General features: G+C 41.6%; 1 protein-coding gene across 6 annotated transcripts in view; it reads right to left on the reverse strand.

Annotated features, from left to right (window-relative positions):
• The window catches only part of cadps2 (Ca++-dependent secretion activator 2), a 242,284-nt gene that overhangs the window by 41,624 nt on the left and 174,825 nt on the right, over positions 1–25,835 (reverse strand). For 4 of the 6 annotated variants that reach the window (XM_085780265.1, XM_085780262.1, XM_085780263.1 and 1 more), the window contains exons 16-20: positions 23,647–23,770; positions 23,274–23,374; positions 13,519–13,675; positions 8,265–8,406; positions 6,261–6,380 (exon numbers count right to left, since the gene is read on the reverse strand). In XM_085780265.1, the coding sequence (XP_085636391.1) occupies positions 6,261–6,380; positions 8,265–8,406; positions 13,519–13,675; positions 23,274–23,374; positions 23,647–23,770 (644 nt within the window). The remainder of the gene's footprint in view (positions 1–6,260; positions 6,381–8,264; positions 8,407–13,518; positions 13,676–23,273; positions 23,375–23,646; positions 23,771–25,835) is intronic. The other 2 variants (XM_085780267.1, XM_085780266.1) reach the window with 1 other exon arrangement.

Raw genomic sequence — 25,835 nt, forward strand, 5'->3', positions numbered from 1 at the left:
AACGCAACTGGACTTGGTTATTTGACTAGGAAGACGTTTCATGCTCACATCTGAGCAGGCTGGGACCAGTCCAACTATCTGTTGTGGAGACCCAGCTAAGACAAATAACCAAGTCCAGTTGTGTTGGATTGAAATTTCCTTGAGATAACTATGATCTGGATGAATGAGAATATTCACAGGCTTGTTGCAGAACAATTTGGGCTGGCAACCTTTAAAATGGTGCGGGAACATGGAGGGTTGGCTCGGAAAACTGCAGATTACAGAAACCACCTACGGTTCAGTCTGAGATGCAGAAAACAAAAGGCTTACACCAACCGGCCTGTGCTTAAATTCCAATATGACAGGACATTGAGTGGAAAAAAAATCATAGAAAAAGGCACAAAACCAACTCCTCAATGAACAAACCGCTGCTTAGTTTCCGTAATAAATCACAAAACAATTCAAAATATGAATTATCATTACTATTATTACAGTTACAGAAAGGTAATGGCTAAATTAATCACTGATAAAATTGTTTTATGCTTTGTTGTCTGTATGCCAAAGACAAATTTCCACTACGGTGGACAATAAAGTCTTTCTAATCTAATCTAAACAACCTGGTGTCTAAGTCATGTGATCTTTGGTTGTGCAGCTGTGATCAGGTTGGTACCGGTTTATAAACCTGACTGTGACGGTGCGTTCAGGAACACTCCAACACCTGAGCCCCTGTAGCCTGTGGTTGAAAAGAGTAGCTACTTTAGAAATGGTTATTCTTTAAAGCAGGTCCACAACCACTCATGGAAAAAAAAAAAAAGGATTTCATATCAGTGATTGAACGCATCCATCCATCATCCTCGGTATGGTTCCATCTTATCTATGTTCACTCCTCCGTGGAGCAGAAAATTGGTATGCCTTAAGGTCCAGTGATATTTACTGTTTGAACACTCCACGAGTACGGACTGAATTAGGGAAAAAAGCGTTTAGTTTCACCGCCCCATCAACATGGAACAATCTCCAGGCTGAACTGAAAATGTCTGAACTCGTATCTCTTAATGTTTTCCGACAACAAAAATCAATTGAGCGGTGCCTCTGCTGACCATTCTTGCCACCATGACCCCTTTGCTCCTTGCACTTTTGTTTTAACCTCTATTGTACTATGGCCCTATTTATATATTATAATGTAATATTGTATAATGTATTTTGTATCTTATGTAAATGTTGATGACGTGTGCTGCTGCCCTCTTGGCCAGGTCGCCCTTGAAAATGAGATCTCGATCTCAACGGGTCTTTTTACCTGGTTAAAGGGACAACGAGGAGTTTTGGAAAAGCGAAGTGTTTTCACACTACATTTATGAGCCTCCGCACCGTGAAATTCTTTGACCGGCGCAAGACAGACTCATGTTTTCATTCATCAAGAATTAAAGTCAGAGGTTGGAAGACGATCACATACCGTCGTAGTTCCCACCATAAACGGCGATTCGGCGGCGTTATTCTCATGACTCGCCACGAAACCGAAAGTAAAGAAACGCTGGTCGGCTCGCCCAGCATTTCCACCACCACTAATAATAACAAAATAACCATAGAGACAAAACCATAGATTTATCGAAAATGGGCCCATTAACAAGTGGTAACGTAGATTCATCCACATTAATATGAGACTTTTTTATAACCAAATAGAAACTCCTCGTTGTCCCTTTAAATAAAGGCTAAATAAATTTTTTTTTTAAAATCTGTCTGCAGAGGGAACGGCGGTGATCGATATTATTTAATGTACAGTTCTGGGTCTGGTTCTGGTTCCTCAACAGTTTTTTTGTGAAGTTTTGTGTATCAGTGTGAGTCAGGCTGGTACAGAGACAGATGGACGTCTCTCCGCCTTCTCCCCTGTGCACAGGTTACACAGCAACACATGGCAACGCTTCGCCGCCACCGACATCCAAGTGTACAGCGCCTGGCTAGAGCGCCGGCCACGGGAGGACGGAGGAGGGAGAGACGGGTGGGGAGGGAGGGGAGGGGAGCGAGGGAGCGAGGGGGGGTTAAAACAAGCGCCACTCACTCCCTCACTTTTCTCACTCCGCCTTTAAAAGACTGTTACCTTAACAAGTGGCGCACAGGAATAAACGCTCTGGGCTCGGTCCGCCATGCAATTAAACGCTCGGTGGCAAATCCCCCTCATGTCTAATTAGTGGTTGTCTTCTCTGAGCCGCTCGGCCCCCCTCCCCGGGGACCGGGACGATCCCACTCGCCCGTCTGTGCTCGCTAATGAAGTGCCAGTTTTTTTCTCTCTCTCTCTCTCTCTTTTTTTTCTTCTTCTTCTTCTTCTTTAGCGGAGCGAAGTGAAGGAGCAGTGCGTTGTGGGAAACGACCGGGGGAGTCGGAACCAGGAGCCTTTTTAAGAAACACACCCTCAACCGGCCTCCTGAGACCCCCAACCCCCCAACCCCCAACCACAACACCACCGACACCTCCACCCAACATGGCCACCAACTCTGACTGTTTCTGCAGCTCAGTGGGTTTGAGAAAAAACAGTTCACTATCACAGGAAACAAACTAACACCAGCAGGTTTGGAGCTTTTGGAGAAAAGAATAGAAAGAAAAGACACAAAACTTTGACGTCTAGTTCAAGTTCATTGAATAAACGTCTTCAAAACATTGACCTTGGACCAGGTGAAGTCGTAAATACCTCAAAAGTCCTGAATTGAGCTCCACCCACAAACAGAGGTACATCAGCATTTAAAGACTCGTCCATCATCCAGATGTTGATCCCACCCTCAACCGGCCTCCTGAGACCCCAACACCACCGACACCTCCACCCAACATGGCCACCAACTGTGGCAGGTTGATTGATTTGTTCATGGTGATAAAGAAAAGGCGCAAAACTTTGACGTCTAGTTCAAGTTCAGTGAATAAACACCTTCAAAACATTGACCTTGGACCAGGTGACCAGTAATCTACTGGTAGGTCTTCAAAGATCTACTGCAGAGGAATTACGTGTTTTGTTTTATTTCTGGCTCCACCAGTGGGATTACTGTCATAAATACAAGTCCTGAACTGAGCTCCACTGACAAACAGAGGTACATCAGCATTTAAAGACTGGTCCATCATCCAGATGTTGATCCCACCCTCAACCGGCCTCCTGAGACCCCAACACCACCGACACCTCCAACCAACATGGCCACCAACTCTGACAGTTTCTGCAGCTCAATGACGATCACAGGAAACAAACCAACACCAGCAGGTTTGGAGCTTTTGGGGGTTCGTTCATGGTGATAAAGAAAAGACACAAAACTTTGACGTGTAGTTCAAGTTCAGTGAATAAACGTCTTCAAAACATTGACCTTGGACCAGGTGACCAGTAATCTACTGGTAGGTCTTCAAAGATCTACTGCAGAGGAATTACGTGTTTGGTTTTATTTCTGGCTCCACCTACTGTCTTGGAGTGGGATTACAAGTCGTAAATTGAGCTCCACCCACAAACAGAGGTACATCACAGCATTTAAAGTCTGCGTAACATCAAATCGTCCATCATCCAAATGTTGAGTCCACCAGCAAACAGTCTCCTGAGATCCCAACACCACCCCGACACCTTGACAACACCTTGACCCAACATGGCCACCAACAGTTTCAGCGTGTTTGAGAAAAAAAACAGTTACGGGAAATAAAACGACAAACAAAGTGGTGATAAAGCAAAGACTCAAAACTTTGTCGTGTTGTTAAGTTCAGTGAATAAATGTCTTCAAAGCATTGACCTTGGACCAGGTGTCGCTAACACACCGATGGTGACCTATTGGTAGATCTTTGAAACAAACAGGTGTACAAGAGTTTGTTGACAAGTTGAAGCCAATGTGACCTTCAGAGATGTTTTCATTTGATGTGTGTTCAGGTGAGAGGGAGGAAACCACGTTAACACTTCAGGATCAGGAAATCAACAGAAAAACTAGTTCATATTTTCTGACTTCTTCTGACACAATGAAAAAATCTCAAAGACCATAAAAGGGGCGGGGCATCGACCTTCCACCACATTGTGGGATTCAATGACTCATCGACTCCACAGGCAGAAAAGTAAATCAATACTTTTCAAATGAATAAACATTAAAAAAAATGTTATATTTGGAAAAGTCTGCTTATTTGTCCTTTTGCAACACTTTAAAAATATCGATAAGGTACTACTTTAAAGAAATATAAAATGCGATTTAATGCGAACATGACTATGGATACTAATGTGATAATGTGATGAAATATTTAAGGATAAGAGAGGATGTTCCTTTATTAGTTTATTAGATAAATCCAGATTAAATATTTTATCTAATAGAAGACTGTTCTTTTATTTTGATTTCCTCTGAACCACAGTACGATGCTCTGCTTCTGTCCTAGTTACATGAACATTAAAATCAACACCACACTAGAATACGGCAGAGAATAAAATGTTTAAACACACAGTAAATCCATGTCCTTGTCTTTCTTCAGTATTTGATCTGTTTGGGATATTTCAGGTTTTATTTGATTCGTTTCTCACATGAGACGAGGAAACGTCTCCAACTTACAAGATGTCAGGTAGATTTATTCCGTGCAGGCTGCAACACACAGAGTTTGAGGCGAAGTGTTATTATTGCACTGATATCCTCGACATCATGACACACACACACACATACACACACACACACTTTACACAGCACAAGGACTCATCATGACACACGACGAGGCACAAACTCTTCACCGGCTGACGGCGTCTCGGAGGAACGGGCGCATGCAGGCGGCGTCCCGCTGACAAAAGAGCCACAGTGTCACACAAACAATTTGAAACCACAAACCTCCTTCTCACACTGAGCCTGGAATGACACACAACACTACACAACACAACACTACACAACACTCCTCCATCACTTTGTCCATCAGACCAGGACTCAGAGGTTTTGTGGATTTCAATAAATTACTTTCAGCATAAAACTGGAGCAGGGAAGTGGAAAAAAGAAAAACACATAGACAAAGAAAACAAGAAACAATGAGAGGAGAAATGTCTTGATGCTGTAAACTCAGACCAACATGCAGGAGGAAGAACAGATAAGACCACAGTCCAGACTAGAGGTCTTCACCTGAACCTGAAACCACCACCAAGAACCAGACCTGGACCGATCCAGATCTTAATGGACGCTGCAGGATGTGGACAATGCTAAAATGTTATTAAAACGTTGCGTAATTGTGTAATGTTGCGATGCAAACACTAAAACACAACCTGTCCCAAGAAGAACAAGGAAACAGGAAACACTAAAGATGACTGAGGGCAGATCATTATTTATACATTTATAATTAAATTACTTAAATGAACTTTGATGCTGCACTGATAGAGACATAAACTAATAGAAGTGAATGAGTTCATAGATGTTTTATCACAGATAGATGTGTTTATAAATTACATATTCATTAGAATTATTTGTCTTAATTAGGATTAGTTTCTGAATCTGTCGGAAAAATTCTTTAAAAACCATAAATTAAGTAATTAATAATGTTTAACTAATGTTTTATAGTGGTACCAAATTTTCTTCATTTCACACATCAGTCAGCTTCCAACATGACCTTGCTGTAGTTCCTGTCAGAGCTTTCCAGAATAAAAGCTCACCAATAGCTCGAACTAGAAGGCTGGAAAAGAAGAGTCTACTCGCTCTTTTATTTTGTAGGAAAATCACTGAAGAGGAAGTTTCTTTAATTGTCGGTTTATTGTCTGTTGTATAAAAGGCTAAAAGTCCTGAAGACATCGTATCTGTTACACTTTGATTAAAATGTAACGTGCATTGTCCCTGATAAATAAACAGGGTTCCTAGTACTACACATGTGTTTCCAAATTCCATATTTTTCCAGACTTCTCTGTAATAAAAAATCTAATAATTTGTGATATTTAAGTAAATAGATGTGCATAATATTAAAAAAAAGCATACAATTTATCATTTGTTTTCATTATTCTGAATGGGTATGCCATTATGCAACCAAATCATTTCCAGCTGATTGTAGCTAGGTACAATAGCACATACAAAATAGTTAACCCAAATAACTTCAGATGAGACCAAACCAAGATAAGTATTAAGATAAATATATTTCCATATGATAGTTTCCATTTTCCGTACTTTTCCGGACCTATCAAATTCTATCATGAGTGGGATGTTTTCTAGTTTCCTGGTGAGAAGCTCCAACCTCAGGTCTTTCTACTGGTGGTGATGGATCTGTCGTCAGGTTAAAAACCTCCAGTCAGAGTTTTTTCCGATGTCGCTCGTTGGTTTATTCGTACGTACGTGTTTTCGCAGAGCGGTCCCATCCAGGCCGGAGCGGAGAAAGTGGGCATCTGCGGCAGCGTGAGGGGAAGGCTGGGGACTTTGGGAAGAGGAACGTTGGCTAGATTGTTAGTCAGCGACCTGTTTATCGAGGTCGCCCGGCGGCGGGGAGGGAAAATGTTAAAAAGCACAAAAGAGAAAAAGAGAAAGAGAAGAAATAGTGACAGTGACAGTGACAGTCGGTGTTCTTCGGCTCAACACACACACACACACACACACACACACACACACACACACACACACACACACACACACACACACACACACAGAAACATAGTACTGTATTATAGTAGCCACTTGTTCTGCCTGCAGAGACTCATGAATAGAAAACACCAATAAAAGACAGAAAAGTCACTGCTCACTTCTATTTTTTCTATTTTCTTTCAGTTCAGGTGCTTTCTGTGGAGTGTGTTCAGAGCATTGTTCGGCTGCAGCGCGGCCTTGTGTGTGTGTGTGTGTGTGTGTGTGTTGTACATTCAGTTCTGCCTCCTTTTGTCCGCCGCCCGTCCTGTGCGCCGACGCATTTGTTTGGTTTTTCTCGCCGTTTTTTTATTGTCCCCCATCACATTGAGACCTCGACAGCGACGCCACACCTCGACATATCATCAGTGCTGAAGGTAAAGACTCCACAATGAGACAGAAAGGATCCAGTGGAACTGACCCGAGCGCTCGGCGCCGACCGAGGCCTTTGTACGAGCTTCTCCGCACGGCGAGTCGTTTGGATTAAACGAGCATGAATGTGAGCAAAACGATCCTTTAACACCCAGAGAAATGAGTCGAGATGTTTGTCGCTGTTAATCTGAGCTGTGTCAGGAGGAAGAAGTCAACGTTCATGTCTTTAAAGAGACGAAACGGACAGAAATAAAATGAATCTAAATAAATCTAACCAGGATTTTCTCTAGTTGTTTGATCACACGTTTGTTAAAGGATGTCGAGGGCAATAAACTCCAGAAAAGATTAAATTTTCAGGCTGATCTGGATATAAACCATCAGTATCATGATATATGAAGTTACCAGTGAGGGGTCACATTACACACAGATATTAAAGCAGTGGAAATAATAGTAAGTTAGATATAACAAAAAATATGGTATTAAGAAGAAAATATCGCGATAACTCAATGTTATCGACTATCAACAGAAATCTTGTAACTTCGTCACTCTCACTCTGGATTGGCACATCCCAGCCACCGTAGCTTGACTATTATTACATCTGCAGTGCCCAGTTTGTGCCAAATGAAACAGCTTTTATAAAAATGTGATGGAAGAGAAGAGGTATAATACTCCAAGGTTGCAACTCGTTTAAACTCACAAATCTACAGGAAAACATTTTTTTTTTAATTGTGTAATAGAAAATTGCGTAAAAGACAGAGCAGATCCAGTAAAGTAGGTGCTGGACTCAAAAAAACAGGATAAACAAAAGGAAAAAATCTGCACACTTAAGCCTGAAGAAGAGCATGTGGCTCGAAACGTTGCTTGTTGGATGTGCTTAATAAATGCACTGAAAAGGGAGCTGAAGTGTGCAGACTTCAACCTTTTGTAATAGGAAATTGTGCAAATTTCTTATTTAAAAAATGGGCGAATTCAAAAGTAAATACAAAAGAGAAATCTTTGGGAGAAGAAAAATTGAAAGTTTATGAAAACACATCTTCACTTTTGAGGGTTGGACAGACGTGGATTTTGTTGTGGACGAACTCTTCAAAATCTACTTTTCATTCATTTAGAAACAAGTAAAAAGCTTTAAATTGCTATTTTCAATCTGAATTTTTTCGTGAAATTGTGCAAATATAATAAATTACGTCATGTAAAAGTCATGAACAGACACAGATTTGACGATTTCTAACTCATCAGTGACTCAGTGTGGATCAGACGCTAGCTTCACTGAGCTACGGTAAAAAAACAAGCTAGCACTGACGCTAATGCTAACGCTAACGGCCGACGGCCAGGTGTGGGTGGGCGGAGCCTCACTTGACGGACTGCCAGGTCTCCTGCTCGAAGCCGCGGTGGATGGACTGGGCGATGGACGACTCCATCAGGTCGATGTAGCGGACGACGAGCGGCACAAACAGGTCCTGCAGGTGTTTGTGGAAGGTCCCGTTACACAGGTGAGCTGTGGGGGGAGGGGGAGGGGGGGGGTAATATACTGATTAATTTACACAACAGACATTTTAATTTGTTTCTACAACATCAACTTATCAACTTCTTCATTCCTGCACTTTTTTTTTCTGCTCCCACACTGTCGACTACTCCCCATTGGAGCATAGTCTCCTCCCCTCTCCTCATGTTACTCTGTATTTCTTTCAAACTGTAATTTCCCAGTAATGGGATCAATAAAGTATCTATTTATCTATCTAAACAATCAATCATTAGGTGATCAATTAAAATGATGTGTCACTGTTTGACATAGACGTTTTGATTGATTTGTCTCCAAACTGACTCTGAGCAACCTGCTGCTAACAAGACATCGTGTGGACAATGGTATGTGGACATGTATAATATAATATAATATCTGTACATACACTGAGCAGACAGAGGCGCAGTGACGTCCAATAAAAACACAATGTGTCATGTGTATGTTTGTGTTCACACTGTTCACCTCTGTCTGAACCCTCCGCTTTATCCTGGACACTTTTGTTTACATTCATCCCATTTTCATTTTCATTTTTTTTCTTTATTACCATTATTTACAGAGGCCTTGAGAGCTCAATGTTCTGCAGCTTAAAGAAACCCAAACATGTTTCTGGAGGACACAATAAAGTGTCGGACCAGACTAAAGGCTAATGCTAAGCTAACAGTCCATGTGATCAATAATAAACCAAACCAACTCAGCTTATTGTCAAACCAACAGGAAGCTGTCTGCACAACTTCTAAAGTCAAGAAGAAGGACAACTAAAGGCCCCAGACTGGTCCCTCGCTTTATTGTGACTGGTCCTTTACTTTATTGTGACTGGTCCTTCGCTTTATTGTGACCGGTCCCTCGCTTTATTGTGACTGGTCCTTTACTTTATTGTGACTGGTCCTTTACTTTATTGTGACCGGTCCTTCGCCTTATTGTGACCGGTCCTTCGCTTTATTGTGACCGGTCCCTCGCTTTATTGTGACCGGTCCTTCGCTTTATTGTGACCGGTCCTTCACTTTATTGTGACCGGTCCCTCGCTTTATTGTGACCGCCCCTTTGCTTTATTGTGACCGCCCCTTTGCTTTATTGTGACCGGTCCCTCGCTTTATTGTGACCGCCCCTTTGCTTTATTGTAACCGGTCCTTCGCTTTATTGTGACCGGTCCCTCGCTTTATTGTGACCGGTCCTTTACTTTATTGTGACTGGTCCTTTACTTTATTGTGACCGGTCCTTCGCTTTATTGTGACCGGTCCTTCGCTTTATTGTGACCGGTCCCTCGCTTTATTGTGACCGGTCCTTTACTTTATTGTGACCGGTCCTTCGCTTTATTGTGACCGGTCCTTTACTTTATTGTGACCGGTCCCTCGCTTTATTGTGACCGTTCCTTTGCTTTATTGTGACTGGTCCCTCACTTTATTGTGTCCCTTGACTGGTCCCTCACTTTACTGTGACCGGTCCCTCGCTTTATTGTGACCGGTCCCTCGCTTTATTGTGACCGGTCCCTCGCTTTATTGTGACCGGTCCTTCACTTTATTGTGACCGGTCCTTCACTTTATTGTGACCGGTCCCTCGCTTTATTGTGACCGGTCCTTCGCTTTATTGTGACCGGTCCCTCGCTTTATTGTGACTGGTCCCTCACTTTATTGTGACCGGTCCCTCGCTTTATTGTGACCGGTCCCTCGCTTTATTGTGACCGCCCCTTTGCTTTATTGTGACCGGTCCCTCGCTTTATTGTGACCGGTCCTTTACTTTATTGTGACTGGTCCCTCACTTTATTGTGACTGGTCCTTCACTTTATTGTGACTGGTCCCTCACTTTATTGTGACTGGTCCCTCACTTTATTGTGACTGGTCCCTCACTTTATTGTGTCCCTTGACTGGTCCCTCACTTTATTGTGACCGGTCCCTCGCTTTATCGTGTCCCCAGAACCACTTACTATTGTGTTGGGAGTTTTTGTCAGAGTTGTTTCTGGATTTGTGGCATATTTGTGTCTTTGCATGTGTTTTCTTAAGCTTCCCTTAGTTGAGCCCTCTGGGCCACCGTAGTTATTACACATAGATTTACCTGTCCAATGCACATACGTACATTTATACTGGTCTGTTTTTATTCTCATAACTTGTACAGTTTGTTGTTTTTACGCTACACAGTCAGGCAGCATTCACCTTCACTTGAACAAAAGGTACAGTTCAGGTACCGTACTGGGGATTTGCACAGGTGTTCATGATACTGTTGCCCCCCCTCCCACACACACACACCCCCCCCCACCCCCTCAGTGGCCTCGGCCCCTCCTGGTGCGCTAGAGACAGACGGACGAATCCTGGGCGACAGTATCAGTCGACAGCGAGGAGGAGGAGGAGGAGGAGGAGGAGGAGGAGGAGAGCGGAGCAGGCTGGTCTCTCAGGACTTCATTAGTTTTAATTCCTCTCGCTCTGCTCCGTCATGATTAACACTAGCCTTTTTACCCCCCAGGAGAGCAAGAGAGAAAAAAAGGAAAAAGAAACCACCGCCCTCGCAAAGCGCTCGCCTTCACACGCTGACAATGAAGTGAGCATTTAAATAATCTACAGAACAACTGAGAAATACTAATACACTTGTTGAGGAAAATCCTCAAAGAGTGTGTGAGACGTCGTCCTGAGCCCCGAGGTCGACGGAAAGAAAAGAAAAAGAAAAAAAAAAAGACTGTGAACAAACACAGAAGTCAAATCAACTCCATCCACCTTTTATTCCTCCGCTTGTCGTCTCCCACGTCGTTGTAAACCGCTCTCCTTCTCACGTCAGACGTAATTATCGGAGAGGGAAGACCTCATTTGTGCAAATAGTCAAAACTATGATTTAGCTCGTTCTGCGTTTCGTCTCCGTCGACTGCCTCATTACGCTCCAATTCAAGTCGGCTAATGTTGTGACACTTGGAATAATTACGGCATTAACAGAGGATGGTAATTAGAAAAAATATAAAAGATATGAGCCACCAAAAAAAAAAAAAAAAAAAGACATTTGTGGGTTCTTCACATAATGAAACGCTGAGTTTTTTTGTTCCCAACAGTGCCCTTGGGCTGTCTGTCTCTCTGCCTGCCTGTCTGTTACTGTATTGGAGGTACTTTGGCATCAGCCATGTTAAATAACGCCTCGCATCTCGCCAACTCTCTGCTGGCGCCGAGACAAAGCCTGGGAGCCGACGGAGGGGAAACAATGAGCCCAGACTTTCTCTTTCCAGCAGCAGTAATGGAGGATACATACGATAGTTTCAATGTTGATGTTTGTATACCTTAATTTAAAGTTTTCACTGTCACTTTTGAGGTTTGTGTTGCTATTTCTTTTCACACTGTCGGGACCTTGAGATGCAGCAAAAAAAAAAGCACATGACAGAAATAAGTAGGTACCGTAAAAAAAATAATGTTTCCTTATTCATGAAATCCTGTTTTGTTGCCGTGGGGATGTGGTTACTTTTTTATTACTATTCACAAGTTCAGACAAAGGAAATGATGAGTTGATATACACAAGTGGTCGGTATATATACGGGAAAGCAACAAGTTTGTGTTGTTGTGCTGTTTTGTTATCGGTCATTTTGTCATTTTAACTCAGGGAGCAGAAAGGAAAAAGCCACAAAGAGCAGAAAACAGTTAGATATGGAAAAGTTTGAGGGTAAAATTGAACAAACTGCAGTCAAAAAAAAGAGATTTGTGCAGAGTTGGTGGATAAATGCAGATAAATCAAATGGACTGGTAATGGACGAGGTGGAGCCGACCTGTCCACAGGTGAAGGGACCAGCTGATGCCGAGCTGGAGGTAAAATAAAATCGTGTCCGTCGTCCCACTCCGACAGTTTTCTCCTCTGCTCGGGTTAATTACCTCTCTGATGGCGCCGTTAACCTCTTTCTCTTTAACAAGCCTTTTTTTTTCTCTCTCTGGCGTCACCAATGTTAATTAGCGCTCTTAGCGGCGAGACCATGTGCCGTGCCGTATGGGGGATTTCCTCCAACAACAACGAGCTGCGTTTCTAGAGGCATGAAGATTAAGAGAGTTCATCCTGACATGTTGGCATGTGCTAGAATGAAACTTGTACTCGTGATCCAATGTTCAGGATGAAAAAAGAAGAGATTTGAAGACTTGATCCAGACTTTTGTTACATTCACGTTTAAAATGAAACGTATAAATTAAAATTTAACAAGGATAAATGGGGACAGTGTTGGTCCAATGCCATCGGTTAGGATGAAGATAACATCAGGCCTTCCTTGGGTGTCTTGAAAGGCGCTATATAAATCGAAATCAATCATTATTATTATTATTAAAGGGATAATTCAACATTGGAGTTGTTTTAGAGGTAAATTCATCCAAAACAGCTGATGCACGTTCCCTTCAGGTGACAGTTTTTCATCAACAGTCTCTGTATTTCCCTCTAAAACAACTCTGTCTGGTAACGTTCTGTTATTATCTCATCCACCAGAGCGTTGTGGAGTTGTTGGATTGCGTATTTGATGAGTTTGATGAGGGAAACCAAAGAAATCCCATGAGCCTCCGTAGCGTAGCTCTGAGCAGCTCGCGGCTCTGCTCCGCCGTTCTAAAAACAGCTTGCACCAACAATTAAAGGTAACAAACCTACTGCTATGACTATAGGGATTATGGCAATGGGCCAATTTGCCAAAATGTTGGTACTATCCCTTTAACTGGAGCCACTCTGGGTGTGAAGAAATAAACTAAAGGTCAACAACATACAACACTGTTCACACTCAACATGTTGAGATATTGGAAAGATCTTTGGTTGTATCTCTCCGCTGTCTAGCCAGGTTACAGGATGTTGTTTTTGAAATGAAGTCGACCTTTGATTGATTTTTAACCTGAATAAGATTGTGTCATAATTAATAACCATGACCTTTGGCCAGTTCTACGTTAGTTCATCATTCAACATTTCTCAGCTGACGTTCTTCTTCTTATAAACATCCTCAAGTCACATCAGCACAAAATCTGATTAAATATCCTTGGTGTTGTGGCTCCGCCCATTTTCTGATTCCCCCAAATTTCAGCACAGGCAGGCGTATTCAGAGCTGAAACCAAATGATAGACTTGAGTACAGAAGTTTGGATGGGGGGGGGATCATCAGACTCACGGTCAGTTCGCAGGAAGTTGTTGAGCAGCTGGAACAGAGGGAAACTGTCCCACGAGTCGACGGGTTGGACCTGCAGAGCGCCGTCCATGTCGGCTTGGTACAAAGACAGGAACATCTCAGCGTGTTCAGACATCAGCTCCGGCCACCACGAGAAAGCCTGAGAGAGAGAGAGAGAGAGAGGGAACAGGAAGTGGTTTCAGAGGCCGTTTCATATCTTTTATTTCTTAACTGAGCTGAGGGATGTTCAGGAACTTGAAGATGTTCCATGTTTCCATCCCCATCGTTCTATCAGCTTCTCATTTTTGGACTGTTCCTTTGTCCGTAACAAACAGCTGATTAAGAAAGCTAGCTCCATCTTGTCCAACTGCTCTCATCCCTCACATAAACAGTTTCAGTTCTTACCATCAGGTTCACTCCTTAGACTCCCATTTGCAAAGACAAACAGATATAAACACTCCTTTGTACCTTCCGCTGTTCTTCCTTCAAATGCCATGAGGAAAAGGTAGTCGGGGTGAAAGTTAGTTGTGACTATTGTAATTTTATTATACCATGTGTTTTGTATATTTTGTCTCGTGTGCTCCAGCTTTTGCGAATTAATCGCCCCTTTAGGGACAAATAAACGTATGTATTGATTGATCATTGGGGAGATTCTTCAACCTTTATCTACAACCAATCAGAACAACTTGACAACCCAATACTTCATTTAATTCTTCTTAGTACAATCCAGCATTCTGTTATTTGAAGACGGACTACATCTCAACAACAAATTCTCATTTGTCCAGGTCAAAGGCATCTCTGGGCAATTGAATCAAGTCAACTAGTCTTAGTTTTTGTCTTTGAAGACGTTTCGCCCCTTATCCAAGTGGCTTCATCAGTTCGTGTAGACTAGGCTGGCTAGTACATCTCAACGATGTGACGAGTTTGTCCAATTTCGAGAAGTTTGTTTCAGGAACTACAAAGTTCCTAAAGTCCTGTATGGATTATACGACTCAGACTGATGACAAATGGAAAACAATGACGTTAAGATGTTTATTTTATCTTCTCCTGGACCTGCTGGGCTGAGTGGATTACATGGACAATGTTGAGTTTGCTCAAACTTGTGGATTTTTGGTCACCAACTCCAATGCCCCCTAGATATCATCTTGCAGATACTCAACCAATCACAAGGCCCAAAGTTCCTGAACCTTTGGAAAGCACCTCCTCCAAATCCGGGACTTTTTTTTTTTGGAGGGGGGGGGGGGTAGATTAACAACGATGTAAATAAACTGAGACCCTGGTTCATGTGGTTGAAACGCACCAAGTTCCTCCAAAGATTCCTCTGCAAAAAAAGAGTTCAACAGGTGGCTCCTTCACGGCCAAATCTATCCAAAGATTTATTATATGTTGAGAATGAAACTCATATGCAACAACAACATCAACAGAAAGCCTAAGGATCACACTTAATGGTATAATTGTTTAAACCAAGGCTTACGTGTTGTCGAGATTGACACTTTGACATTAAAAGGTATTTTTCTGTTCATCAATGACAGAAAAATCTGCTTTGATTCAATGTGATGAAACAATAGAACATGAAAACCTTTTTAAAACGTTTCTCCGTGTTATTCACTCGCCGTGTTTCTAACGTTTTCTAAAAGGTGTCGACCGAAACACTCCGCTCTGATTCTGAAGCTCTGACCTCTTCAAAACCGCAGGAATCTAAATAAATGGAGGCGGATGCAAAGTGTCTTGGTGCTGCGGTGACTTTTAGCTGCTGTTAAGAGTGAAAAAAAGAAGGAAAAAGGAGCCCGGAGGTGCTGTTGTGAAAGCACCTGCTGATTCACTAATGCAAATACCTTCAGTCTAAAGAGCAACCAGGCTGCGCGGCTCTCCAGCGAACAGAGGTCAGTCTGCTCAGGTGACCGCTGCTATTGACGGCTGAAGGACCTCGGAGAGAAAAGTACAACCCGTGCACCGAGGTCAGTGTTTGTATTGGTCGGAGGAGGAGGAGGAGGAGGACGAGGCGGCCGCGTTAAGACCGGGAGAAGAGAAATGACTCTGCAGCCGCTCGTACTCGTGGCCTTGCAGCATTTTAAAACGCGCCTTTTTTCGGTTACTGACAATAAAACGGCGGTAAACCAGCCTGACGGTTCTTCATCGCTTACAACTCATTCTTCTCCAGACATCCATTTCAGTAACAGCTGCTCGTAAATAAAAGCTGCCATGAATCCATCAGGGAAGACAAAGACGGCGAGACAAAAAACAGCAGCAGAGGATTCAAGGACGAAAGAGAGGATGAGAAAACAAGAGTGAGAGGAGGAACGACTGAAAGGACAGATTAAAGTAGGAAAGGTGAAAGGAATAAACATGTGGAGAAGTAAAGATGACAGAGGGTGGAGGATGGTAGGAAGTGTGTAAGACAAAGAAGAAACACAAAGAGAAATAAGGAAATAAAGACAAAGGAATTAATACCAATATTATGAATAAATATGAAAATAATAAACGACGAGATGGACGAAAGGAAAACAGAAAAGTAGAAGCAAAGATGAATGGAAAAAAAGACAAAACATGGGAAAAATGTTAATGGAAAGGAAAATAATAAAGGGTAAAAGAAAAAAAACAGAACAAAGGGTGAAGAGAGAAAACAAAAAGGTGAAAATAAAAAGTGGGCATGGATTGAACGGAGAGCAGGGGTGAAGGCAAGAATAAAAGAAAAAGATAGAAGGGAAAACGCAAAAAACAATGGGGAGAAATAAAGCAATGGAATACAAAACAAAGGGAAAAGGAAAAAGTATTTAAAAAAAGACAAAAAAGAGAAGGCTGGAAGACAAATAAGGAGAAATCAGAGAAAAAAAACAGAAGAGGACAGAAAATAGAAGTAAAAAAGAAACGACAGAAAGGGGAAAGGACAGAAGACGGTAGGAAAACAGTGATGGAAGAAAAATGGAAGAAATGCTGCACACTGTTAACAACCAAGATGTTCTTTCAAGAGGTGGGAGCGCTTTAAAGGGCTAATGTCCGTATTGTAGCTCCAAGGCCGCCGTCGCTCTGTATCCTCCGCTGCACTAACGACTCGTCACTAAATGTGACAACGTGTCATAATGACTGAATATTTCCCTCATTGTTCGGCGGTGTGTCGGTGTGTCGCGGAGGTGAAGGGGATTGTTGCAGCCGAGACGACAATGAGACGTTTTCAAAGCTTCAAAAAAAAACAGCTGAATGCAGGTGAACCCGCTGGACGGACGCGACCCGGCCGACAATGACTCAGCGAGGCGCCGAGGTCCGGCTCGCCGTCGCTCATCAGTTCGTCTGAACGAGGCCGAGGTCGGGACTCGGGACTCGGACCAGACCGGTCAAGATCCGTTTCTTCATGTTTTGTTGCTTGGAAGCAGTGAAGATCCGACAACAAACACCGTCGTATCAGTGAAGCATAAAGCTGAAGTTACATTAAATCCAGTTTATACAGTAGATAACAATTTATATCACATTGTGTATTATTGACATTAAATTACAACCTGCAATCCAAAGCCAACAGCTGTATCTGCACAGTTCACATCATAAAGGACTTAAAATAAAATCCAAAATGACTGACTTCCTGTTTAGCAAAAAGATGATTTGAAATATAGATGTCCTTCATGATGAGGGAATAAATCCATCCAATCCATTTCATTCATATAGCACATTTCCAAAACATAGAAGTTTACCAAAGTGATTTACATACAAGACATAGAGCACAAAATGGTAAGAAACACGTAATAAGAATTAAAAAGCAGAGAAGCCTGGTGTACACCAATATAAAGTGCAGTGCAGTAGTCCAAACTTACAGAAATAAAAGCATGAATCACTCACTCAAAATTACTAAAAGATAGAACAGATTTAATCTTGGATAAAAGCCTCAGACGATAAAAACTGGTTTTGACAACAGAGTTCATCTGTTGATCCAATTTAAAATCACTGTCAAGCTTTACTCCAAGATTAGACACCAAAATAAAATGTTCACTCAACATGTTTCACATATAATTAATCCAGTTCTGTTGAGTGGTTTTATGCTTCTGCTCCAACAGCTACTGTACAGCCTTTTCTGCCGTCTCATACCAACTTTGCGTTCACCACGTGGTTGAAGTGATTATCGTGATAAACGCGCCACTGTACGATGATGGTACTTCAACAAGTTAGCAATGTGTTTCAGTAATGTGCTCATATTTAGCCACACTTCTTAACAGGTGTATTGTTTGAATTGTTTTTTGTTTCGTGTATGTTTCGTTTTATTTCCTTTTGTTTCAAAATAAAGGAGAATGAATAAAACTAAAAAAAGATAGATACGTACCACTCATGGTTTCTTTCAGACCAGTAAACTACTTCACTTTTCTAAATAAAAGTTCTGTTTTCGTTCGACTTCTCCACCTTTTTCCGCAGACTTTCGCACAACCACACTTTTCTTTCTGCTGTGTAATAATCCCTTCGGCCACTAGATGTCGCCTTAAAACAAAATGTAATGACGGGTCGCAAAAATTTGGCTTCTTTTTACACTTTTTGTTCAGACTACACGTGTTCACGCCCAAGTCTTTACGTTTTTGTGTCTACGCCGCAAACGAGACTCAATCCAAAGCCCGAGCTTCAGACTTCAGTCAGAGGAAGGAGAGAATATGTGTCATCATCATGTAACTTAGAAATAAATACATGCAATATATGTAAAAACATCATTTCAAGGCGACAGAGTTACATAAAAAGCTTTTCCTCGGTGTAGCTGAGGGACCTCGACCCACAATGCCGCGCTCCTTTCACGTTTACCTCATTAAACCCATTTGACTGGTGGATCTTGTTTCTTGTCTTTGTGCTGTTTGTGATTTATCTCGGCAGCGACCTCCTGCTCTTCTCAGCGAGTGGGAAAATAATTATATATCCAACTGCACTTAATAAGAGCAGAGAGGTTATTTACAGTCTATACTCTCTCTCTACAGTTTGAGTGGAGACGCCTCCTTTTCACCACCACTTCTTTTCTTTTCTGCATTAATGTGTTCAAACACGCGTCGCACCATGTTCCACCCGGCGGCGGCCAACGAGGACGGGTTTTAATTATCACAACGATTAAATAAAAACATCAACAGAAGCTCAGAGAGATTTATTTTCATTTCATTTCTTCATCACATCCAAACAAATGCAGCTCGATAGGAGATTATTGCTATGTCTATGTCTAAGTTTTTATTTGACAAAAATGAACGTTCAAGATCAGATCTGTTTTTGGTTTGAGGATTATTCACACCATCTACTATAGTACAGTTTGTTTTTTACAGACTTCCCCTGAACGCCTCACTCACATGCAGACTTTTGGTAGACGTTACAAGTTACAGATGTCCCCTAAACGTGTCACCTGCAGACTATTGGTAGACGCATTTAAAGGGATAGTAGCATTTTTTTTAAAGTGGGGTTGTATGATCTACAAATAGCCCCTAAGTACTTTAATTGCAGTAGAAGACTCTCTGCACTCCTCCCGTTAGCAACGCCAGCCCATAATAGCCCTGCCCAGAGATTTACAACATACAGTGTTGTGAACAGACCCAAAGAAACGGCCTATTTTCACGGCCTAGAAGAGGTTTTACCTGAAAAAAATAGGCAATAAAATAGGCCAAAAAAATAGGCCATTACTTTGGGTCTGTTCACAACATTGTATGCTGTAAATCTCTGGGCAGGGCTATTATGGGCTGGCGTTGCTAACGGGAGGAGTGCAGAGAGTCTTCTACTGCAATTAAAGTACTTAGGGGCTATTTGTAGATCATACAACCCCACTTTAAAAAAATGCTACTATCCCTTTAAGTCAGAATTCAAACTTTAGAAATCATGTTTGTATTAAAACAAAAACTGATTTATCCGTATATATTTTAATAACTTTAATTGAAGAGATTCAATAAAAATCCGTTCACACATGATGAAAGCCACAGAAAAATGGAGAGAGGAGGTGTGAGGATCTCAGGATCGGCACGACAACGACAATATAACGACACAAACATTAGCTCACACATGAACTCACCTCTCTTCCCTTCCCACGGTGGAACAGAAGAAAAAAGGAGAAAGAGAAATAACAGTCAGATAAAGGAAGAGACGTTTTAACAACGTGAGGTGCAGCGAAGGAGCTTCAACAAACCCAGGATAAGTTTTAGTTTATCTGGATCAACTGAACCCTGAACACCGGTCGACCTACGACACCTGGCTCAGAAAATCTTAAAACTATTTAAATTTCAGTAAAACTGGTGAAATGTACATAACAACATAACTCAGAAAATGTGTCTCTGCTCCAGAGAGATAATATCAATATTTATAAATCTAATTTAGGTGATAATCATGGAAAATATTGATTTTATTTATTTCCTCTATCTATCCCCCTCTCTGTCTTTTTACTTCTTTCTCTCGCTCTCTCTATCTCTTTCTATCTATCCATCCCCCTCTCTGTCTGTCTGTCTATCTATCTGTCTACTGTATCTATCTATCTATCCCCCTCTCTCTGTCTCTTTCTTTCTTTCTATTTACCCCATTAGTCTGTCTTTTTACTTCTTTCTTCTTTTCTTTATTTTCTCTTTCTTTCTTTTATCTTCTTTCTTTCTACCCCTTTCTATCTCTTTCTATCTATCCATCCTCCTTTCTCTGTCTCTTTCTTTCTATCTACCCGTCTCTTTCTTTCTTTCTATCCCCCCTCTCTGTCTGTCTATCTATCTCTTTCTTTCTATCTACCCCCGTCTCTACTTCTGTCATTCTTCTTTTCTTTCTCTTTCTTTTCTCTTCTTTCTTTCTACCCCTCTCTCTCTATCTATCCATCCCCCTCTCTCTGTCTCTTTCTTTCTTTCTACTCGTCTCTCTGTCTTTTTTTCTTTTCTCTTCTTTCTATCCCCCCTCTCTGTCTGTCTTTATCAATCAATCAATCAATCAATCAATCAATCAATCAATCAATCAATCAATCAATCAATCAATCAATCAATCAATCAATCAATCAATCAATCTATCTATCTATCTATCCATCCATCTATCCATCTATCCATCCATCCATCCATCCATCAGTCTCCCTCGCTCTGTCTCTTTCTTTCTTTATTCCTTTCCATCTATCCCGTCTGTCTTTTTACGTACTTACTTTTCTCTGCTTTCTTTCTACCCCTGTCTCTCTATCTCTTTCTATCTATCCACCCCCTCTCTCTGTCTCTTTCTTTCTTTCTTTCTTTCTTTCTTTCTACCCTGTCTCTCTGTCTTTTTACTTCTTTCTTTTATCTTCTTTCTTTTCTCTTTTTTCTTTCTAACCCCCGTCTCTGTCTGTCTTTTTCTATCTATCTATCTATCTATCTATCTATCTATCTATCTATCTATCTATCTATCTATCTATCTATCTATCTATCTATCTATCTATCTATCTATCTATCTATCTATCTATCCAGTTTTTTGTTAAACTAAAATCCTCATCTCCACTGGTTCATAGAAACCTGCTGATTGTTCGTTACCATTTATCACACTAAACTGTCAAAAAACTCCTTTGTCCCTGTCGGGCTCCTGTAGTTAACGAAGCCTCCGCGTTGATGAGCAAGGTGAGCAGTTCAGCATCAGTTACCATGGTGATTAACGAGATCAACGACCCCTGAAGTTAAACCTCGACAACCTGAGATCAAACACCGAGAACGTCTCGTGTTCAGCAGTTTAACTTCTTAAAAATGACAAGTACAATATTTGCATATTCACACAGAGAGAGAGAGGGAGGAAGAGAAGGAAGAGGAGGAGGAGGAGGGAGAAGAGGAGGAGAAGTCATTTCAAAACGAGGTAATTAAAGCGGATCAGAGTATTTTTATCTGCCGTGACACATGGATCTCTAAATGAAATAGAAAAGAGAAAAAAAAAAGCTGCGTTGACATGAACCGGCTCGTCACTTTGACACTTCCATAATGAAACGCTGACGAAAAATAAACAACAGCAGCAAAAAAAAAAAGAAAAGAAAAGAAAAAAAGAAAAAAGAGACGCGAGCAGCAGGAGCGTGATTGTCGCCGCCGGTAACCGTGTAAACAATTATCATCACTCATCTTCTAAATCTGAGCCGTGACAGCCTGCGGCGCTGCTCTCTAACAGACTCTAATTTGTAGTTAACATCAGTCACGTCAGCTGGGGGCAGAGAGCCACCGGTCGCCATGGCAGCGGCGGAGCGCGGCGCGGCGCGGTATAAATAGCCGGAGAAACAGATGCCTGAGCGCCGCGCTGCCACTTAAGGCCGATCACGGCGCCGCGTCTCAACAACACCTGTGATTGATCAGTTTTACAGTTACGCATATGTGGCCGTGGGCGTTTGTTGTTTTCATCGTGCTGCTGCTGCCATGCCGCCATCGCCATGGCTGCTGCCGTCAGCCGCCGCCGCCATCGCCATCGCCATGGCCGCCGCCGCCGCCGCCGCCGCCGCACACTTTAACGCAGCGCCGCCACTTGACGTGTCATCTGCCACTTTAAGTGCGAGCGAGGGAGTGAGTGAGCTGCTGGCAGCCGAAGGAAAGAGGAGGAGGAGGGAAACACGGCGACAGAAAGTGATCAAGAACGGCAATGAAATGATCAGGTGACAGGAGGCGTCGCCACGGAGACGAAGAGGCAGAGAGAAGAGACTCACAGGAAGAAGGAGGAGGAGGAGGAGGAGGAGGAGGAGGAGGAGGAGGAGGAGAGACTTTCAGAGTAAAAGTCACCAACACTAAAAACAAAACACTTGAGCCAATATTCAAATCACAGGCTTTTTAAAAATTGATTTAGTGCAAAAATGTAGTGCAATTTTATTATGTAAATCTATTAAATGAATTGAAGCTTTTTATGTTTGACCTAAACAGAAGATTTTTACACTTAAGAGGGAGACAAAAAATGTATATTGTTTTTAAAACTTAAAGGGATAGTTCAACATTTTGTCAAATTGGCCCATTGCCATAATCCCTATAGTCATAGCAGTAGGTTCGTTACCTTTAATTGTCGGTGCAAGCTATTTTTTAGAACGGCGGAGCAGAGCCGTGAGCTGCTCAGAGCTACGCTACGGAGGCTCATTATGGGATTTCTTGGTTTCCCTCATCAAACTCATCAAATACACAATCCAACAACTCCACAACGCTCTGGTGGACAAGTTGTGACCTGCACATTCACCACGCTATGAGATAATAACACAACGTTACAAGTTGAAAACTGTAATACTCAGGATGTCCCAAAATGTTTATGACATGATGTTACCTTGATCAAAAATGATTGTGATTCTCTCTGGTGATTCGCACCTCCTCTAATTAAACAAACTGTGGCGTTAAAAGGAATATGCATTAACACGTGATTATCGCCTGCATTTAAAAAACAACTCAATTATCAGTTTACGCTCTTTAACAAGTTGTAAAATCCTGCATTTTGAATATTTTAACATAGAAACCTGACGAGCTAAATGCTGTTAAATAAACAAACCGTGCTGAATAAATGAAAATAACATTAAAATCTGCTCAGTCAAAACAACAACTCAGTCACTTCTGATAGTTTTGCGGTGGTTAAAATCCAGTTTGAACCAGTTTGAAGTTTTACAGACTGAAAATCCAAAATAACTGATGATGAAACTAAGTTTACTGAAAAGTGTCACAACTTCAGTGTCAATTAAATGACAATTAAAAACTCTACAGTCTTTAGTTGTTCATGTTCGACCTCCCTCTTGTTCAAACGTGTAAATCTTTGGTGTGAAGCTGTGAAACATCCAGACCAGTGAACCTGTGGCGGTCTGAGTGTGAGAACAGATGTTGACCAGCTGTTACCTCGGAGTGATGCTCCTCGTTCTGCTGCAGCACCTCGATGCACAGCTCTCCCAGTCTCATCATGTCCTCCAGACGCTTCTCTGGAGCCGCCTGAGCCTCCACTGCAAAGCAACCAATTCAGATTCAGAGCAACTTTATTGATCCCCAGAGGGAAAATGTTGGTAACTCTTTGATTTACAGGCCATTAATTACATGATAATGTTAATTAATAGCTTAAAAATAAGCGTCAATTTCAAAGTAATGTCATGTTTTTCATAAAGACTACACATGCTTTTCAGGCTTTGAATTTTTTGGGAAAGGCCAGAATCTTTTCTCCACCAAGTCCTTGTAATTGACCGATATTTCTGGGTCATTTCTGAACCGAACCTCTGACCTTTGATCTGAGCGTATTCGATGAGCTGGCTGTAGTTGAGTCGAGCTGCTTTCTCCAGACACGTCTGCACCAGTTTCCTCATGTCCTCGACGGGGACGGGCGTGGTGATGTCCTTCATCAGGACCTGCAACCACAAACAACAACCATGAAGAGCCATAAACAACCATAAAAACCAAAAGAACCATAAAGAACCATAAAAACCATAAAGAACAATGAGAACCATAAGAACTATTTCAAAAGTTTACATGTGCATTTTTTCTTTGGAAATTCCAACTTCAAAAATAACGTGATCAATTAAAACGTTTTGTCATCTACTGCATTTATCAGTAGTTGTTCATAGTTTTTTGAGTTTACAAGTGAGGAAACATCACTACGCAGAAAGAACGAAACCAGACAACATTCAGTTTAACAGTTTGCATGACACAATTTTCATTTCTTTCGATTTAAGAAAACGTTTATTCCACCACTCTGAAACCAAATTAAATTTCATTCAGTTTGGGCTCGTTTATTCTGATTGAGCTGTTTATATGGAGCATTTTCATTCGGTTTGGACTCTAAACCGATTCTAATCAGAATATTTAGCTCCATGTGAACCCACCTATAGTGACTAATGGTGAAGTTTTGCCGGTAAAGTTTGTTGAAGCTTTTCCTTCCGTAACCAAAGAAATTTCTTTCCAATCCACGTGTTTACGTGACGCAGTTTTTAAAAAAATTCGGATTGGCATTTATTCCTATTTTATTCTGATTATTTGTGTCCATGTAAACATCCCTACTGAGGTTCATTAACATACAGCGGCATCTCAGCTCAGAGGAAACAGGAGTCTGATTCTGACTTTACAACTTTCTAAACTAACAGCAGAAGATCCTGAGGAGAAGTTGAGGAGTCTGAACCTGCGTGAACTTATTAAACCGTGTGGAGGAGGAGGAGGAGGAGGAGGAGGAGGAGGAAGAGGAGGGGAGACCTTGATGATTTCAGGGTTTTCCAGGAGCAACAGAAGCAAATTAACACTTGGATTTTATTCATTTTCCTTCCCTGAAGTGTGAAACACCTTACTTATATACTCTCTGAATCATTACTTTGTACTTATTATGACGTTATTCATCTTTTGATTTACTCGATATCGTCATTTTTACGTTTTTCTTCCTTTGAACTCATCACCCTTGCAGTTTTTTTTCTTTCTTTGCACTCATCACTTCGCTGCTGCGTCGTATATAAATATAAACGTTAATGTCGTTTGCCTGACAAAAGGATCAAGCTGTGGCAGAGTGAGACCTCGTCTTGTTTTAACGGCTTTAACTGAGAAGGTAATTTCCTTTCATTTCCCCGATGCAGACGTGTCCACAACATGAGCCGCCTGCAACTTGAAATTGTGTTTACATTCATCATCGTTTCAATCTGCACCGCTGTTTATTTACAGCACAATGTAAATTAATTATCCTCTTTTCTTTTTGCATCATCTTGTTGCAGTGATTTCCCTCAGGAGGCCGGCGACCTGCGCACCGGTCCATGGATTAAAAGAGCAGCTTCTTCCTGTTTAACAACAGCATCCCTTCTAATTGTTAACAACAGCATCGTGTCGAGTCATTCTGCAGCTACAGGAGAAAACTTTAAAGGGATAGTTCACCCAAAATTGAAATTGCACTCATTATCTCCTCCCCCTCATGTGGACTAAGGGCTGGGAGAAGTTTCAGAGTCCTCCGTGACTTCTCTAAGTTACAGGGGGTCTCGGTGTAGCAGTGCATGTCCATATGACGGTTGCAAATGGATACCAACTGTCTTCGTAACAAAAAGACACACCAAAAAACATCCAAATACCTCCATGCTGCTCGTATGTAATGTCCGTCTTGTATTGAAGCCCCGAAATGCGAAATTGTCCCCCAAAAAATTAAATAAGTCTATATTTCAAGCTTGTTTGTAGCGGAAGCTCCTCTTCCTTGTATTTCTTTTATATGAGAGTGTGTGTGTATATGTGTATATATATAGGTATATTTTATATTTTATTTTATTCTTTTATATTATTGCTACATCTGTCTACATTAGCTGAGTGCTTTCTTTCGGAATGTTTGGAGCAGCTGACAGATGAATTTCCTTCGGGATTAATAAAGTATCTATCTATCTATCTATCTATCTATCTATCTATCTATCTATCTATCTATCTATCTATCTATCTATCTATCTATCTATCTTC

This window comes from Trachurus japonicus, chromosome 6 (assembly GCF_045865225.1).
Source record: "Trachurus japonicus isolate A0001 chromosome 6, Traja_1.0".
In the NCBI taxonomy this organism is placed as follows: Eukaryota; Metazoa; Chordata; class Actinopteri; order Carangiformes; family Carangidae; genus Trachurus; species Trachurus japonicus.